The 15,379-nt window shown below is 40.7% G+C and overlaps 1 protein-coding gene across 1 annotated transcript; it reads right to left on the minus strand.

Annotated features, from left to right (window-relative positions):
- kcnk13b (potassium channel, subfamily K, member 13b) lies at positions 1-7,638 on the minus strand. The gene is made up of 3 exons (XM_053445565.1): positions 7,302-7,638; positions 2,855-3,642; positions 1-156 (listed from the first exon to the last, which is right to left on the minus strand). The coding sequence occupies exons 1-3, from the start codon at positions 7,636-7,638 to the stop codon at positions 1-3; spliced, it is 1,281 nt and encodes a 426-aa protein (XP_053301540.1).
- Between the last annotated feature and the right edge of the window lie 7,741 nt (positions 7,639-15,379).

Genomic DNA, 15,379 nt, shown 5'->3' on the forward strand with positions numbered 1-15,379 from the left:
CTATCTGTCCTCACTGGTCTCTGCCAGCCGGTTGTTCATGATGCCAAGGGCGCCCACCCCTCCTGAGAATCCGTTCTGACGTGAACTGGAGCTGGACTGGCGCGGGTGCCCGATGGCCATCTCCGAAAGCTGCTTCTGCATAATGGCCAGGTTCACCTGCAGGCAGAGGGGGGGGGGGGGGGGAGAAATCAACAGATGAGGAAATATTTGCTGTCTGTGCTTGGAAGTGTTAGGTGAGAACCTGTTATGCCTTTGTGAAACCTGAGACAATGTGTTGGTGGCAGGTACATCTGATTTTACAGGTTCGACATAAAGGCAGCAGATGGTGTTTTTCCTCTCCTCTTGCTGTGTCGCTTTCTACTGAACAAAGAAGACAAACAAACCGGATACTGGTTTACACTCGCACGCAGCAACCTTCCCTTTTCATTTTCCCTCCTCAAAGCAAAGTGTGTAGAGAATGTCAATATTAAACCTAATGCGATGGAGGTGGAGTTTGTCAGTCCACCACTTTGGTACATATGGTTTGTTTTCCATGTAATTTTATCCCAACTGTCATCCCCCTCAGAAGGATAGACTCTATTGACTTTGGTGATCCACTGTCTTTTAGGCCCTGTCGACCCTAATTTGAATATTGTGCAAAACAAACTTTTTCCTTAGTGTTTGGACCGAAACAGAGATTTTTACAAACCCCTTCCAAAGTGCAGATGTTTATTGTGTACATGTAAATTGTTGTCTTTGGGTGATTATGCTAGCTCATTTGTTATGAGGAAACACCGAACAAAAACAACAATGGCAGCTATATACTGGTTTCTCTATATGTGGTGTGCACTGCTAGCTCTAATTACAAGTGTTCAGCTCAAATTCAGCAAAACTTCACCACATTGCCTTCACAGAAATCTCCCTTGCCCAATAATACCACAATGTTCAGCTCTGGTGGTATTTAACAGATTGTTGATGTAGACTTTATCGCCACCTACTGGCCTGGCAGTTTTTTTTTGCATTTGTAGTCATCGTTGTGTTCTCATCTGGATGAAGATATTTTGTAAGATAAAAGTTGACTTCTGTGGATAGAGATTCCTTTGGAACAGCATGGAAACTATTTGTTTAAATAAATATCTGTCGTATTGTAGCCAAAAACTCAATCTGGCGTCACCATGGAGTTTCTTTGTTATTTTTGAACGGAGGATCTCAACAAAACAAGGTTCATCCCTTTATGTTCATCTTAGTATGTTATTTAATATTTAGATTTACCACTCTCACCAGCATAAGCAGTACTACCAATTAGAAAATGTTTGCATGCTGACACACTATGAGAGGGAACATGATAAATATTATTGTCATCATTAGCAGTTTATCATTATAAAAGCACCATAGAGTAACACTTCATTGAGGTGCTAGCATAACTGCAGACACTTCTTGAAAAACAATGAAACAATGGTTTTTATTTAAAAAAAGTTTCTGCAGGCATGCATTTGAAACCAGGACATTTCATGTCTAGGTTAAATCAGTTTGAATATTGTCAGAATTGATTGACATGATGACCAGGAATCGCTCCATCAGTTAGCATTTGGAGCAGAGAAAAAGTAAGTGGCCTGGGAAGAGGATGTGAAATGATGCATCCCTTGTTTCATGTTTTTTTTTCACTTCTTCCAAAACAAATGCACAAGCTGTCTGGGCCGAGGTTTTTTACAACTGATGACAGTAGAGACACTACCAGATCTGTCCACAGAGCAACCAAAATCTACAAAAATTTAAAGTTCCTAGTAGGACCTTTAAAGTGGAAAGGAACAGTTTCATTTTTGCAGAAAGAGCTGCTTGTCCTTCAGCACATTGTATTTGGAAACGAATAAGTATGCAGGCTTACATTGGTTTGTTGAACCATAGCACATAAAGCTACAGGGCCTGAGGGGAAAACTTGTCAGGGTCTGCTCTGCTTTGACCTAAACTTCCACACAGTCCTCAACTAAGTTTTAACACTGTTCAAGGCTTCAGTTTTTTAAGTGATCAGGTTGACAGTTAGTTTAGTCACTTACAAAAAGTGAGTAGGCGGGAGATGTCGAAGGTTTTTACCAACGTTGTACTTTGAGAGAGTGGGCAGCCTATTTCCTGAAGGCATGACACAGCACTGAAAGCAAGGATTGAGCTAAAAAATAAATCAGCAGGACCAGCACTGATCCTCTGGAAGTGTAAGTCACACTGATATCAATGTGTGTTCTATTTATTGCACCCTTGCTATATGGCATCAAACCATTCAGTCTGGTCTCACTCAAAACTCTTGGGACCTTCAATCTGAATTCGTCATCAGGTGTGAAAATGCAGCTAAATCCTTGTGTGAGCTCTCGACTCAACAGTGGGGGAGCAGTTATGGAAATGTTCAGATAACTCAGAGTGTCTCTTATGGCTTTTGAGGAGGTGGTAGCAGCAGATTAAGGTTATTGGTCTTCAGATAAATGTACTCTATAGCTTTACAATACCGAAATAGATTAATATGAGTTTCAATGATAATAATAGGTATGTGCACGTTGTTATATAATATGTCACATGTGTGTCATAAGTATCTCGTGAGGAATCATGAGTGCATTGATAGTTACGCTGCCACAGAGAATAAAATGAATCAACAAAGCGCATTAATGATGGCGATGAATAAGAGCGGCTGAAGTTGGAGGTAATAACTGCAGTGAGTATGACGGCAGGGAGCAAGGTTATTGGACTAAAAGTGTCAGCTACTCATGTGATTAGTGAAATCTAATTACTCTTGGTATTGAACTGATTACCCTGAGTGAAATAACACGTTTGATTATATTAATCATGTGAAATATTCAACCACAACCTTCTGTAGCCCTGCAGCTCTCACCTTGTTGGCTGCTAAGAAATCCCTCATGGAGATCATCTCCCCGGACATCCTGCGCCCAGTGTCAGTCTCGCTCTCGTTCATGGCGTCTGTCTCGATGGAGGGGTCTCTGCGGGAGCGCAGGTGACCAGGGGCCACCACGTTCCTTCGGGGGTGTCGGTGCGGGTGGTGACCCCTCCTAGGGAAGCAGCAACGGCAGGGGGCTTCCAGTCTCCTCAGCAACCAGTTGAGGACCTGCTTGATGACGATGGAGATGACGTTAAAGAGAGAGTAGATGCAGCAGACGCCGGTCAGGATGAAGAAGAAGTTGCCCAGCCGATACGCCACTGTTGCGTGGCCCTCGTAGACGACCCGCTGGCTGCTCACCATGTCTCCAAACCCGATGGTGCTGAAGGCCACAAAACAGAAGTATAGCGAGTCCAGGTAGCCCCAGCCCTCGGCTGCTGAGTACATGAGGGAAGCGCAGCAGGACACCAATATGGCTGCCACTCCCAGAATGAGCATGACGCAGTAGACTGAAGGCTTCCAGCCAGCCAGATCCTCACCTTTTCCTCTTCTGCCGCCCGCGGCTCCGGCTGCCCTGTTTTCCTCCAAGACTTGCCGACCGTTTTGCGGAAGTATTGCCTTGCTGTGGCGTCGTTCGTGACAAGACTTGAGGACCACAGCGATAACAGTGATGACACGTTCCAGAAAGAGGTTGAAGAAGAGGATGGTGGCGGCACAGCCAAGCAGACCGTAGAACATCAGGAAGACTTTTCCTCCAATGGTAGCAGGAGTGGTCATTCCAAACCCTGAGTGAAAACCAAAAATGTTCTCTGATAAGTGGAAAGCTACAAAATAGAATGACAGTGAACAACAGAAAGAGTAAATAAAATTCCTCACTTTCTACTTAGTAATTTGCTTCTGAACGAAAGGAGAGAATCAATTAATTCAGCGGTGGTTCAAAAGGTATAGTTGGTTGTCCACTAACCAGAAGGTTGGCGGTTCGATCCCATTTAGTATGATGAAGTGTCCTTGGGCAAGATACTGAACCCTAAATTGCCTCTGAGTAAAGTGTAGAAAAAGTGCTGCACATGAATCAATGTATCTGAATGGGTGAATAGCAAAACTGTACTTGATAGAAAACGCAATATAAATACAATCCAATAACCATTTTACATTAAAGTACATTCTTTTCACTTCAAAGTTGATCCTCCTTGACTTCACAGGACATTATAATGACTTATATTAATTTCCCAGAGATTTACTCTAATCTTAACCATAGTCACTACTCTCCATAAAAAGTCTCCATAATGTCTGAACACATTAGGGTCCCCACTACATGAGCAATACGTGGTCCACACACACACTAACAAACAAAGGTTTGCACAGCTATCCTTGTTAGAACACTGCATTGAGTTCCATTCATAATGAGCCTAAACAAAACCTTATGCCTAGCCTTAACCATGACCAAGTTATACCTGACCCTAACCTAAACCTGATCACAGTCCTCATCCTACGCCTGACCTTAACCAGGACCTCAGGAATTTAGATTTCCTAATTGGAACTAGATTTTAGTCCCCATGAGGTTTAGTGGCCATGAAAAGTTACTAGAAAAGGTCCTAAGAAGGAAAAGAAAACAAGTACGCATGCACACTGTAATGGTGGGTTATTGGTAGTGGAGATGAGGGTGGTCATTTGCCTACAGCTGCTTTAATTCACCTTCAAATCAAATCTCACATCGTTAATGAAGATGGGAAATGTATTGTCTGCCCTGCTTCTAATTAAAAAGTATATCCACTGAACAACCTCAGCCCTCGAGGGTGGCCATTGGTGAAGCACTGTCCCTCTCTCCTCTCTTTCTGTCACTCACACGCTCAACCCACTTTAAGAGCTGAGGTGTTTTCAGTCTGAGCACATCACTGCCAATGTGTGGGTTACACTGTTATTTGGAAACTGAGAGAACCCCGGTGCACATGGCCCTTTCACATATCTATTTGATCATTTTATTTTTTTAATTGTTTACGCTCATTCAACTGGTTTTAATCCGGTTGGAGCAGAGACACTGTTTGCCTGTCTTTATCTCATGAGAAAAGGCAGGAGAACTAAATGGTTGTCATAGTGAGAGGTCTTTCTCCTGACAGCGCCTTTGTCCTCTTCAATCATTTATCAATTAAAGCTCAGTGAAGCACTGTCTGTCTCTCTGCTCTCCCTATTCCATTTATTATATTCATAACATTGTTGACTTTTGTTGTTTTTTTGGCGGGGGGGGGGGGGGGGACACTAATGGATTATTCTCAGGTATAGCAGCTGTAAACTCTTATGACAAGGGAGCCCTTTTCTTTAGGAAAACAAAGACCAACATTTCTGTATCTCGGGTCATTAGGAACATATTCTGCAGCCTGACTAATTGCCGCTGTTCCACAGGCAGGCGTCTTGTGGAGGGTTTGATTACCTCCACATTCAGATCGGATCTCAGGTTGCTAATTGAGCAGGAGTTTTCTCCCATAAAGCCAAATGAGCAGAGTTTTTATTGGTGTGTTTTTCTCCCCTTCTGGTTTCATGAGGCTTGTTGAATGTGTTGATGACTAGTCATTAAAGCCATTTAATAAAATACAGCTCACGAATGAAAGGAGAGAAAATAAAAACACTTCTGGAGTTCAGGGGTGGGAGCAGAAACCAATTCAATTGAAGTCAATGGTCTTATTCAGACGTAATAAAACAGAAAAAACATTACATGCCTCCATACTGCTGGTGTGGTGTCATCCAAGTGTCCGCAAGCCCCAACATTAATTTCCGACTCAAAACAAGGTCATTTACACCGTGTTTTTTGTCTAAAAGTCCACAGGAAGTGGATAAGCTAGCGGCAAAAGGCACACAATGTTGCGTCCAAGGGTCCGTGAATGCACTTCGTGGGAAGATATCAGTGATGAAAAAGAGTCGATACAATACCAATGAACCTTCTGTTATCTAGAAGACGCCATTTAGAGGCAACCAAATTTGCCTAGTGATAAAACCCTTCTTCTTTGAATTTGTAAACAAAACACATCACCATGGTCGCACACCATTGACCCAGCATCTAAAAGAAAGCTGATTTAAACAGCATATTGTATTTTCCGTTCTAGATGCTGTCTTTATCTCCCACCAGCCATGCGTAGTGTAACATGTGAGAAAGAGGAAAAACATCCGGTTCTGTGACTGAATATTTCTTACCAAAATACAATCCCTGGAGACACAGTTACAATAACTTCATCTCGGAAGTTTTTCAGTGCAAAGGGTGGTACCTTCAACTTGTTGTAAAATACCCTTTCTCCTCCTGGAGTGGTGATTCAATCAGGGCAGTTTCATGCCCATTCAAGCAGCAAAAATACTCTGACTGTGATTTCCCATCATACACTAAAGCGTCCTATCTTATAACCTACTTTCAAAGGAAACCAATCTATGCACACCACCATTATATCTTAATCAGGCCATTTAGCTGAGCTAAAGTTTTATCATTGCAATCTTATAATGAGGCGTCTCTTTTACTATTCCCTTAGTAGTCAGTGGAGCTCTAGACATGTGTCTGTGTTCTGCCTGTGCACCCACTTGTTAAGGTACTGATCCAAACCCTGGTTCACACAGTTCTCTCCTATAGAGGTTTCAGTATGATGATGTGTTTGTGAAGGGCTTCCTCTTAGGCAATCCGCATACTCCAAAAACTGAGAGATGAGTGTCAAATAAAAAGAAGACGAAAAAGAGAGAGACTGCTTAAACTGATCAACCTAAATACATGATCAGAAAATCTCTATCTCTGCAGGCAGCTGGATTCATAGCAACAAGCTTGTATATTACATTATACATTTTCTGTGCAGGAGGTTACAGCAATGATGACTTCATCAAATTATGCTATGATGAATGCAGCTCTCATATGTAATATTAGCTATTGCAGTCATACTTGCAATGATCAAGTCTTGTAATACTACAGTCAGTTGTTTGTCGAGTTATGTGCCGAAGCATTTTGAAAGCATATCAATTAATATGCATAAAAATGATATTCTTATATATGTAACGAGGTTTGACTTTAGAAATCAGGATGTCTCTATAGTCAAAGATCTCAAAGGCCCCTGGTGCGAATTGATTTGGACATTCTCAAAGGTTTCTGGAATCATTTCATCAGTCTTGCGGCCACTAATTCCTTTTTTAATGGTAACAGTCAAGTTGAAGGAATTAAGTTGTTTTAACGCGATCAATAGGGAAAATAGCTTGATAAACTTAAATGAAATATTTTGATGACACTGTGATGGAGGAGAAACAAAGAAGCTGCAACCAAAAGTGCAGGCAGCAGGCATAACATACACACAAGTTAACGAATGATTATCCTCAAAGATATAAGTCAAATCGATTTTTAAATAACATTTTTGCAGGATAGCATCTGCCTGAGATGTTGTAGTTGTTACGCAATTTCTACAAGTCAGCGTCCTCATCTCACCGATGGTTGACACCACAGTCCCCACGAAGTAAAACGCGCCGGTGAAGTCCCATCGAGGTCTGATCGTGTCCACACGGATCCCGGCTACGTTCGCCTCCTCGTAGTTCCTGAGGAAGTTGTTGAGGTCCTTCTTGCTCAGGTTGTACTGCTGGCTGAAATGCTCGAACCTCTGCACCCAGCGCTCCTTCGCCTCTCGTTCCTTGGGCTGCTCCAGCGCGGAGAACACCGCGGCGCCACAGAAGAGATAGATGATGATGAACAACGCCAGAAGCAGGAACCTCGCGTTATCCTCGTTTATTGGACCCGAGCCGCAGCAGCAGCCGTTCCGACATGCCATTATGTTGCTGTTGTCACCGCGGCGCATTTGCAGCAAGGGACCTGTGGCATGGTGGTCTCGAATAAAACGCACTGTCCTCGGAAGAAACGTTGAGATATGTATTTTTACGACAGAAAAGTCCTGCGCAATGCAATTCGAATTGGCCAGGAACTGTAAAGTGGAGTCCTTAAAGGCTGTGGATTTGGCATTCTGCTCCTGAGCGTCTGCGCAATCCAAACCTCTCAGCCAAACGCAGCTCTCAGTGCTTGTCCAGCGGGTGTCTACTCTTCAGTCTGGGTTTCCAAGATGCTCAGAGAGGTGCATAGATCCGCGCTGCAACCTGTGGATGGATGGAGTCGTGCTGTTGCGTTCTGTTGCGATCTGTGCTGCTGCCTCTCCAAATAAGTCTCCACCCCAGTGTGCGCATTTTACGCACCGCGGATTGACCAACCTAAGAAGTGAATTCCCACTCTCAGTCTATTTCGACGAATCTGCCAATTCCACACGTGGTCCACGAGTTGCAGCTTAGAAAAAGGCATCACACCAGACTGTTTCTAACGACGAGCCCCGAACTGACCTGAAAAATGTTCGACCTGACCCAAACTTTGGAGATTTGATTCCGACAACAAAGCGCGCGTTTGCATTGTGAGATCAATATCACTTGACCTTTTCTGAGCTCTGGTGGGGGATTCATTCTCCGGCCCCCGCACATACCCGGGGACGATGTGAGCAAATGTCACAACGCAGCGACTGCTCCATATACATTATTCAGGATCACAGGGACAACAAAAAAGCTATTTCGGTAAAAGTTGGGATTCAACAAAACTCGTGAAGCATTCACGACCATTTCAGCACCATGGACAGAGCCAGTGTCTCGGTCCATATATACAGCATGTTAACACCATTGTATAACATCTACCTGGTGAATATCAGGTTTTAAGAGTTAATTCATGTATTCAATCAAATCAACAAAAACAAATAACATATTTTGATAGTTGTGAAAAAGTGTGAAGCGCATGAAGCATTAGTTTCAACTGTGAATTAATTAGAATAATGACAGATACAGTATTAGTATTTCTAATAACTTGATTACAGTGGTTGATTGTGCCCTGGGTTTTTGCTAAATCAACATTGCTGAAGACTTTTCACATTCAGATCAGGTTGATTCCTAAGTCCTATAACTGGGTTGTGTTGCCTGGCACAACAATTACCTGCCCTTGAATGGCAGCTTGGACTGTACCCAGCGATTTTTCCTCATTGTCTATACATTCTAATACATTGTGCGGATACAAGTTGTTATTAGAAGTTATTGTAGTGATTAAACAAGAGGGAACCATTGATAAATGCATAAAACATCAGTTCAAATAATATACCAGGAGAAGTCAACAATATACATGTCTATTATCCGTGTACATGACTCACAGCCTTATTGTAGCATTGTGACTGATTTATTAAACCAGTCCAGAGTCATACCACACAACAAACTATTGATATTCACTTGCAATTATTTGAAGATTAATGTTGACTCATCACGGTCTGCAGAGGCTGTTTAAGGCCATTAACAAGTGATCTATGAGGTATATAGTGTGCATGGCATTGGAACAACACTGTCTCAAACAACACTGATAATCTATTGATGCCGATAAAGGCTTCTACTTACAAGTCTGTAAATAAGACTTTTCATTTGGCAAGAATACCATGGTTATATTAAAGCCTATAATATCATGCTATACAATGCTATGCTATACTATACTATACTATGCTATGCTATGCTATGCTATGCTATGGTATGCTATACTGGGCTATGCTATACAATTGTATACTATACTATATAGGGTTAGCCTACATAATATTGTATAATATACTGCATATTTTATGGTATCATATCTATAATATATCAATATATGTTATAGGATGTGGTATAGAAGAGGACTTAAAGGACTTATAGAAGTGGAAAGAGGACGATAGAAGTTTTATTATTTTATAAATCCCAGCAGACAGTAAGGTATTTAGCTGACCATAATTCCCTGCAGGTCAGTTCATTTTAGTTTATATAGTAGTTTGTTCAGACTGGTTGAAGTGATTGTAGTCAGAAAACCAAGCATAAACAATGTGCGACTTTGCATACACACAGTATACACATTCATGTTTATGCATATGTGGCCTTGATTATGGTCATTAATTGTGACCGGGTCGGGACATTCACAAGCATGATCGTGCATACATACTATTTGCTTATTTATGCATAGACACAGACACAACCAAACATTTATCAGCCTCACCTGTATATGTGGCTGTGACGCTGTCTCCAACAGTAGATGTCTCTTAGTTTGCATAGCTTTCAATCTGTTGGCCTTGTTTTTTGAAAGATTTTCACTTGCAATGAAAAATAACCCGAGCAGAAGAAGAGACAACAATTTCCTGTGGCCTAGCTCGCATCATTACCACCAGTCTTCTATACAAAGCCGTCACATTCACAATGGTATTCTTTACCCTTTGAGCTGCAGGAGGTGTCGGCTCTTTACCTTTTATAATAACGCTCATTCTATACTCGCATACTCACTGGATACTGTGTCCAGTGAGGCATTCTGAATTGGGGAGATTGCATGGTCTGATGTAACCTTTGATGAGTGAGCTTGTGCAGACACTCTTCCAAAGTCTGCTGCATTTATAGGAAATATGTTTGCTTGCTTTTTGAAAAGTTTGATGTGAAGAATGACAACCGCTAATTTAACTCCGGAGGAAAGAAAATGAATAGGACAAGGTTTATTTTTATGTAAGCCAATCAAATAAAAAAAAAAAAAAATATATATAGAATAGCTTACATTTGCAGCAGCATGTGGTGATTAATTCTGTTGGGTTTTAATTAGGTACGTTTCATGTAGAGAAAAAAAGAATAGCTATTAATGATTGAACGGAGCTCTGACTGCATCATCTGACTCACTGAGATGAAAATCATTGAACTGTGGAAATAACCCATGATCCCTGGCTTCCTGAACCAGAAGAGCTACAACTGTAAGGAATACAACAAACTCTCAATAGAATTCTTCATATTTTCAAAAGTTCATCACTGGATACTGGAGATAAAAACTAGTTTTTAAGGACTTTTGAGTCTTTTTAACTCATCTACATTTCCTCATTACTCTTGAGCTTGCAGCACTGGATTCTTGGCATTTAAGCACCAACTATCAGTCAGTTCCACACGTCTTCTCACAGGAGATCGTACCCACTCACCAAAGTGTCAGAACATCAGGGTGAGGAGTAATAATGAAAGCGTCCCCATTCTCCCTAATCCAAGTCAGTGAACCGTCGACCAAATTTAAAGTTCCTGTTTTTGGACATAAAAAGTTCCACATAGAGTTGCTTTAAAACCAGTCTGTGCTACAATACAACAAAAGCCACTGCAATGTCCTGTAAACTCTCATGCGTGTCAAAGTCGGTTTCCACCACACCAGAATCTCCAATAGATGTATCATTAAATTGTGGGTAGATGCAAATCTTTGACAAAGAAATACGGCTCAATATGTAGAGTAGAAACCAAAGGAAAACATCTTTATTAATTTTTTTTTGTTGTCACATATCCTGTCTGATTATGCGACTCAATTTAGATGCGGAGTAGTACTAAAATGTTTATTTAAAGTTTTTCATAACCTTTCATCACTTTCTGTGGACCTATGCAAGGTGATTAATGAGCTAAAGCATACCAAGAACTAAATAAATGAGTACTTTGTGGAATATATTAATTTATCTAGGATGCTAAAGCCTGTAATGACTTCATGCAATTAACCGTTGTTTTTTCCAGTAGGCATTAGATCTGTTTCCATGGCAATACATTGAGAATATTCAAATAGACTAAGGTTTATTCATGAGCTGAGCCTCAGTATATTTGGTGAACACACTTACAGATCTGCAGAAACATTATAACGATCTAGCTCTTTCATTCGGAGTGCATGTGCCTACTAACACCTGGATGTGCATGATCTCTGCCTTTTCTCTGTTGACGTGATGCAGCTTCAACTACTTGGCGACTGTGACTCCACCCTGTAGACAGCCAAGGTCACAGCCATTTGTCATCAGCCTCTACATCTGTCAAGTGACCACTTGATCACAGACCTGGTTTATAAAGCAGCATCATTAGGGCCAGCACTATAATCATTTACACACAAACAGACATGTGCACATACACATCATGCACGATTTTCTAAAGCATCACAACACAAGCTCTTGGGTTTACAAGGTTGCACAAGGCAGATTCGTCCTCAAGCAAGATGTCAGATCTAAACATGATCCCCAGCAGCTCCGGGGTTGTTGTTCAGTGGCGGACCCTGACCTTTGACCGCCTTGTGGAGATCGCAAGAAAAATCTAATTTGCTAATGTGGTCAGAGCAGCAAGCACATTCATATTTCACATCATAAAACCAGAGAACAAAAAGGAAAAATCCTGACCTCCATCTCTTCAGCCTGACTGTCCTACCACATGATAAGACATGTGGCTCTCACACAGCCACATCTAAAACCCTGGAAGATGATGTTACACTGCAAATTTCTCCATTGAGGGACTAATAAAGGACTTATTACCTTATCTTATCTTCTCTTATCAAATGAAATGTCTTGTAGGTTTATATTGATATACCTGAACTTTAACCAGAGAAGTTTGGACTTTATTTAATTACCTCTGCCAATGTTTTTGTCTGTTGTTTTTTTTGTTAGTTAGCAGGATTTAGCTAAATCTACTGTGCGTATCACCACGGAACTTGGTGTCAGGATGTGATATGGGTAAGTTCTCATGAAATGTTCATGAGAACAGACCAGGGGGAGGTTTAAGGCATTTTTTCTTTTTCTTTTTCTTTAACATAATAAGATTGTTTATTTTCTTTACATTTTTGTGAATTTCTAAAGATTTAATACTGGAATAATTATTAATAATCTAAAGGTCTGTGTAGTTTGGTGAGGTTGAATTAAATTGGAGATTGTTGGGCCTATCTATCTATCTATCTATCTATCTATCTATCTATCTATCTATCTATCTATCTATCTATCTATCTATCTATCTATCTACCCACCAATCTGTCCATCTGTCGGTCCGTCCGTCTGTAAATATATATATATTGATTTATATTGATATGGATCTCCCTCTCTACCTCCATCTATTTATCTGTCTCTCTTTCTCGATCTATCTGGTTCATTATAACTGAATATCAACCACAGTGTTAAAAACACACACACACACACACACACACACACACACACACACAAAATAACAGCCTTTCATTGAGTTGAGAGGATGATGTGAAGGATCCTGTGTGAGTGTTTTGTGTGAATTGAAGTTGTATCAGGATGTGATACTGAAAGTGATGCCTGACTGGGTGATTTGTAAAGGGCTGCCAAATGTCTCACTCCTTACACTGCAGTTACTTTTTGTGAGCAATAAGAACCAGACTGGGCTCACAGACACAGTCCTGTTTTCCTGCTGAAATATAAGTATTTTTATATCAAAGCTAGACAGGCCCCATCGACCTCCACAGATGCCTCGGCAGTTTAACTTGAGGTTGTCGCAAAGAAAGATAAAACAACTGGAGCGATGATTACTTTGACAAATGCAGTCTCAGTGTGGTAGAGTACAGTGAAATACTTTAAACTTACTTTTGTAATTACCAAAAAGGATGGATGCAGCCTTTGACACCAGGGGAATGTCCAGGAGTGGGGACTGTAGTATGTCTGAGATATACCTATTGTAAACTGAAATGAATTTAGAGAAACCATGACCTTGTCCTCATTGCAGTTGGTTTCAATAAGAAGGGACAGTTAATACAATTCTGTGACGATTTTCATCGGCTGTTAAGATTCTGCTCCGTTTTGGACCTTAGGGAAACATTTTCTTTTACTCAGTATCGACCTATCAAGTTTGGACTTTTGGATTGTCTTTGTTTTCCCTTAGAGTTTTCCATTTCCTGTTTTATTTTTGAAACTCTGCTCCTTATGTGTCTCTGGCTTTTCTTCATGTCTTTGTCCCGTTTCCTTCTCTTGTGATCATCTGCATTTGTCTCAATGTGTTTCACCTGTGTTCACTTATCCCTGCCTCCCTTCTGTATACCGTTTCCCTTTGTCTTTGTTTTTCCTCCTTGTGTTTCAGTCTAACTCACCCACAGCAATCTACGTTGTTATTTTGGAGTTATTTTTGTGGATATGCTGTTTGTCTACCTGCCATCCAGTGTAAGTCTGTTATTTCTGTATTCAATAAAACATTTTTCCTTGCTGCTAAATCATCTGCATTTGGGCTATGCAAACATTTCTCTGACATTAGCAAAGTCTGTTTCCTGTGTCCAGAATAAATGCAAATATTCATGTCAAGGCAAGGTGACCAGAGAGTTATATTATTATTAACCAACGTGCAGTGTATTGGCATTTAATTAAGCTTCAGATGCTTTATGTCTCCCCAGAATTTTAAACTCAGCATTTTAATGCAGGGTTGTTTTTGGATGTGTCACTTAATCAGTTTAAGTTATGTTGTTTGGGTGGATGGAAAGAAAATTGCATATAGTACAAAGTTCTGTGGGAGCTGTAACATTGATAGTTTAAGAACCTACAGTGCAGTGCCTGTCTTAAACCTGCTTGAAATGAGCTGTTTATTTGGCCTGTGGCCTAATACTACGTGTCACAAAATGATCACATTATCATGCATCATGTATTATTGTTCACATCGTACAGAGGGCAACGTTATCGTACAAATCCGATAATTATCGTTCATCTGGCAACACTGTGCAGGAACAACGTATAGGGGCCGACAGTCACATTCACACCTTGGGTCAATTAATGTGTTTGGACTGTGGTTGAAAGAACCCAGTTAAAACCCACACACAGGAAAACATGCATCCACACAGAAAGACCCCGGCCAAACTGGGATTTGAACAAAAAACCTATACGGCAACAGTGATCCCCACTGAGTATAGAAATTAGACAGTTAAAAATCAGCTGAATGTTAAATACCACTGTTATTGTGGTATCTCTGCTCTGTAATAAGGCTTTGACCTTTAGTTTTGTCCGTGTATCTGTGTGCTGGACAATAAAGAAGCAAATTAAATCTTATTCCATCTTAACTGAATCATAAGATTCTATTGAGTCTTTTACATACACAGTGCATCTCTCTCTCACTCTCTCTCTCCCTCTCCCTTTCTCTCTCTGGGAGACGTTTGTCTGCTGAGCATGTGGTAGCCATAGTAACAAAAAGAGAACTAGGTTATAAAATACTGTATATAAACAACAGTAAAATGCACAAGAGCGCACAGTACAGCAACTCAGACAGCCAGTACCATATTGTATCAACAAGATGTTCTGTCTGCTTTGTTTGTCAGGACATATGTGTCTGGGTGTGAGTGTTGCCTTTGTCACTGATTCTTTCTCCGTGTTCCCCTGTACGCAGTCTCTCAGATTCATTCCACTCGATTTATTCACAGACAGTGTTTACACGGACATTTGATTACGTACAGGTTGTTATGTTACTGTCGTGTCCTCTTCTATGAAGAGTAGCACTCCTCCAACGATGCTTGAAATTATAATATGCAACAGAAAGCATACAATATTGATTTTACAAAGCATAGTGTCATAGGGTCACTTCATGTATATTTTTATTGCAGAATCTGTTTTTATCTTCCATTGAAGTTTTTATTTCATAGCTAGAATTTCCATTGTCAGTCAAGACAAATGAAATTATGTGATTAGATGTCTGAATAAGAAAACACGAATTCCTGGCTCTGAATAATAT

Source organism: Pleuronectes platessa, chromosome 17 (genome assembly GCF_947347685.1).
Source record: "Pleuronectes platessa chromosome 17, fPlePla1.1, whole genome shotgun sequence".
Taxonomy (NCBI): Eukaryota; Metazoa; Chordata; class Actinopteri; order Pleuronectiformes; family Pleuronectidae; genus Pleuronectes; species Pleuronectes platessa.

Excerpts from the sequence above, each read along its gene's own strand:
- kcnk13b (XM_053445565.1), bottom strand. The coding sequence starts at position 7,638 with ATGGCATGTCGGAACGGCTGCTGCTGCGGCTCGGGTCCAATAAACGAG. Across the intron at positions 3,643-7,301 it reads GACTGTGGTGTCAACCATCG|GGTTTGGAATGACCACTCCT; the intron begins GTGAGATGAGGA and ends GTTTTCACTCAG. Across the intron at positions 157-2,854 it reads ATTTCTTAGCAGCCAACAAG|GTGAACCTGGCCATTATGCA; the intron begins GTGAGAGCTGCA and ends CTCTGCCTGCAG.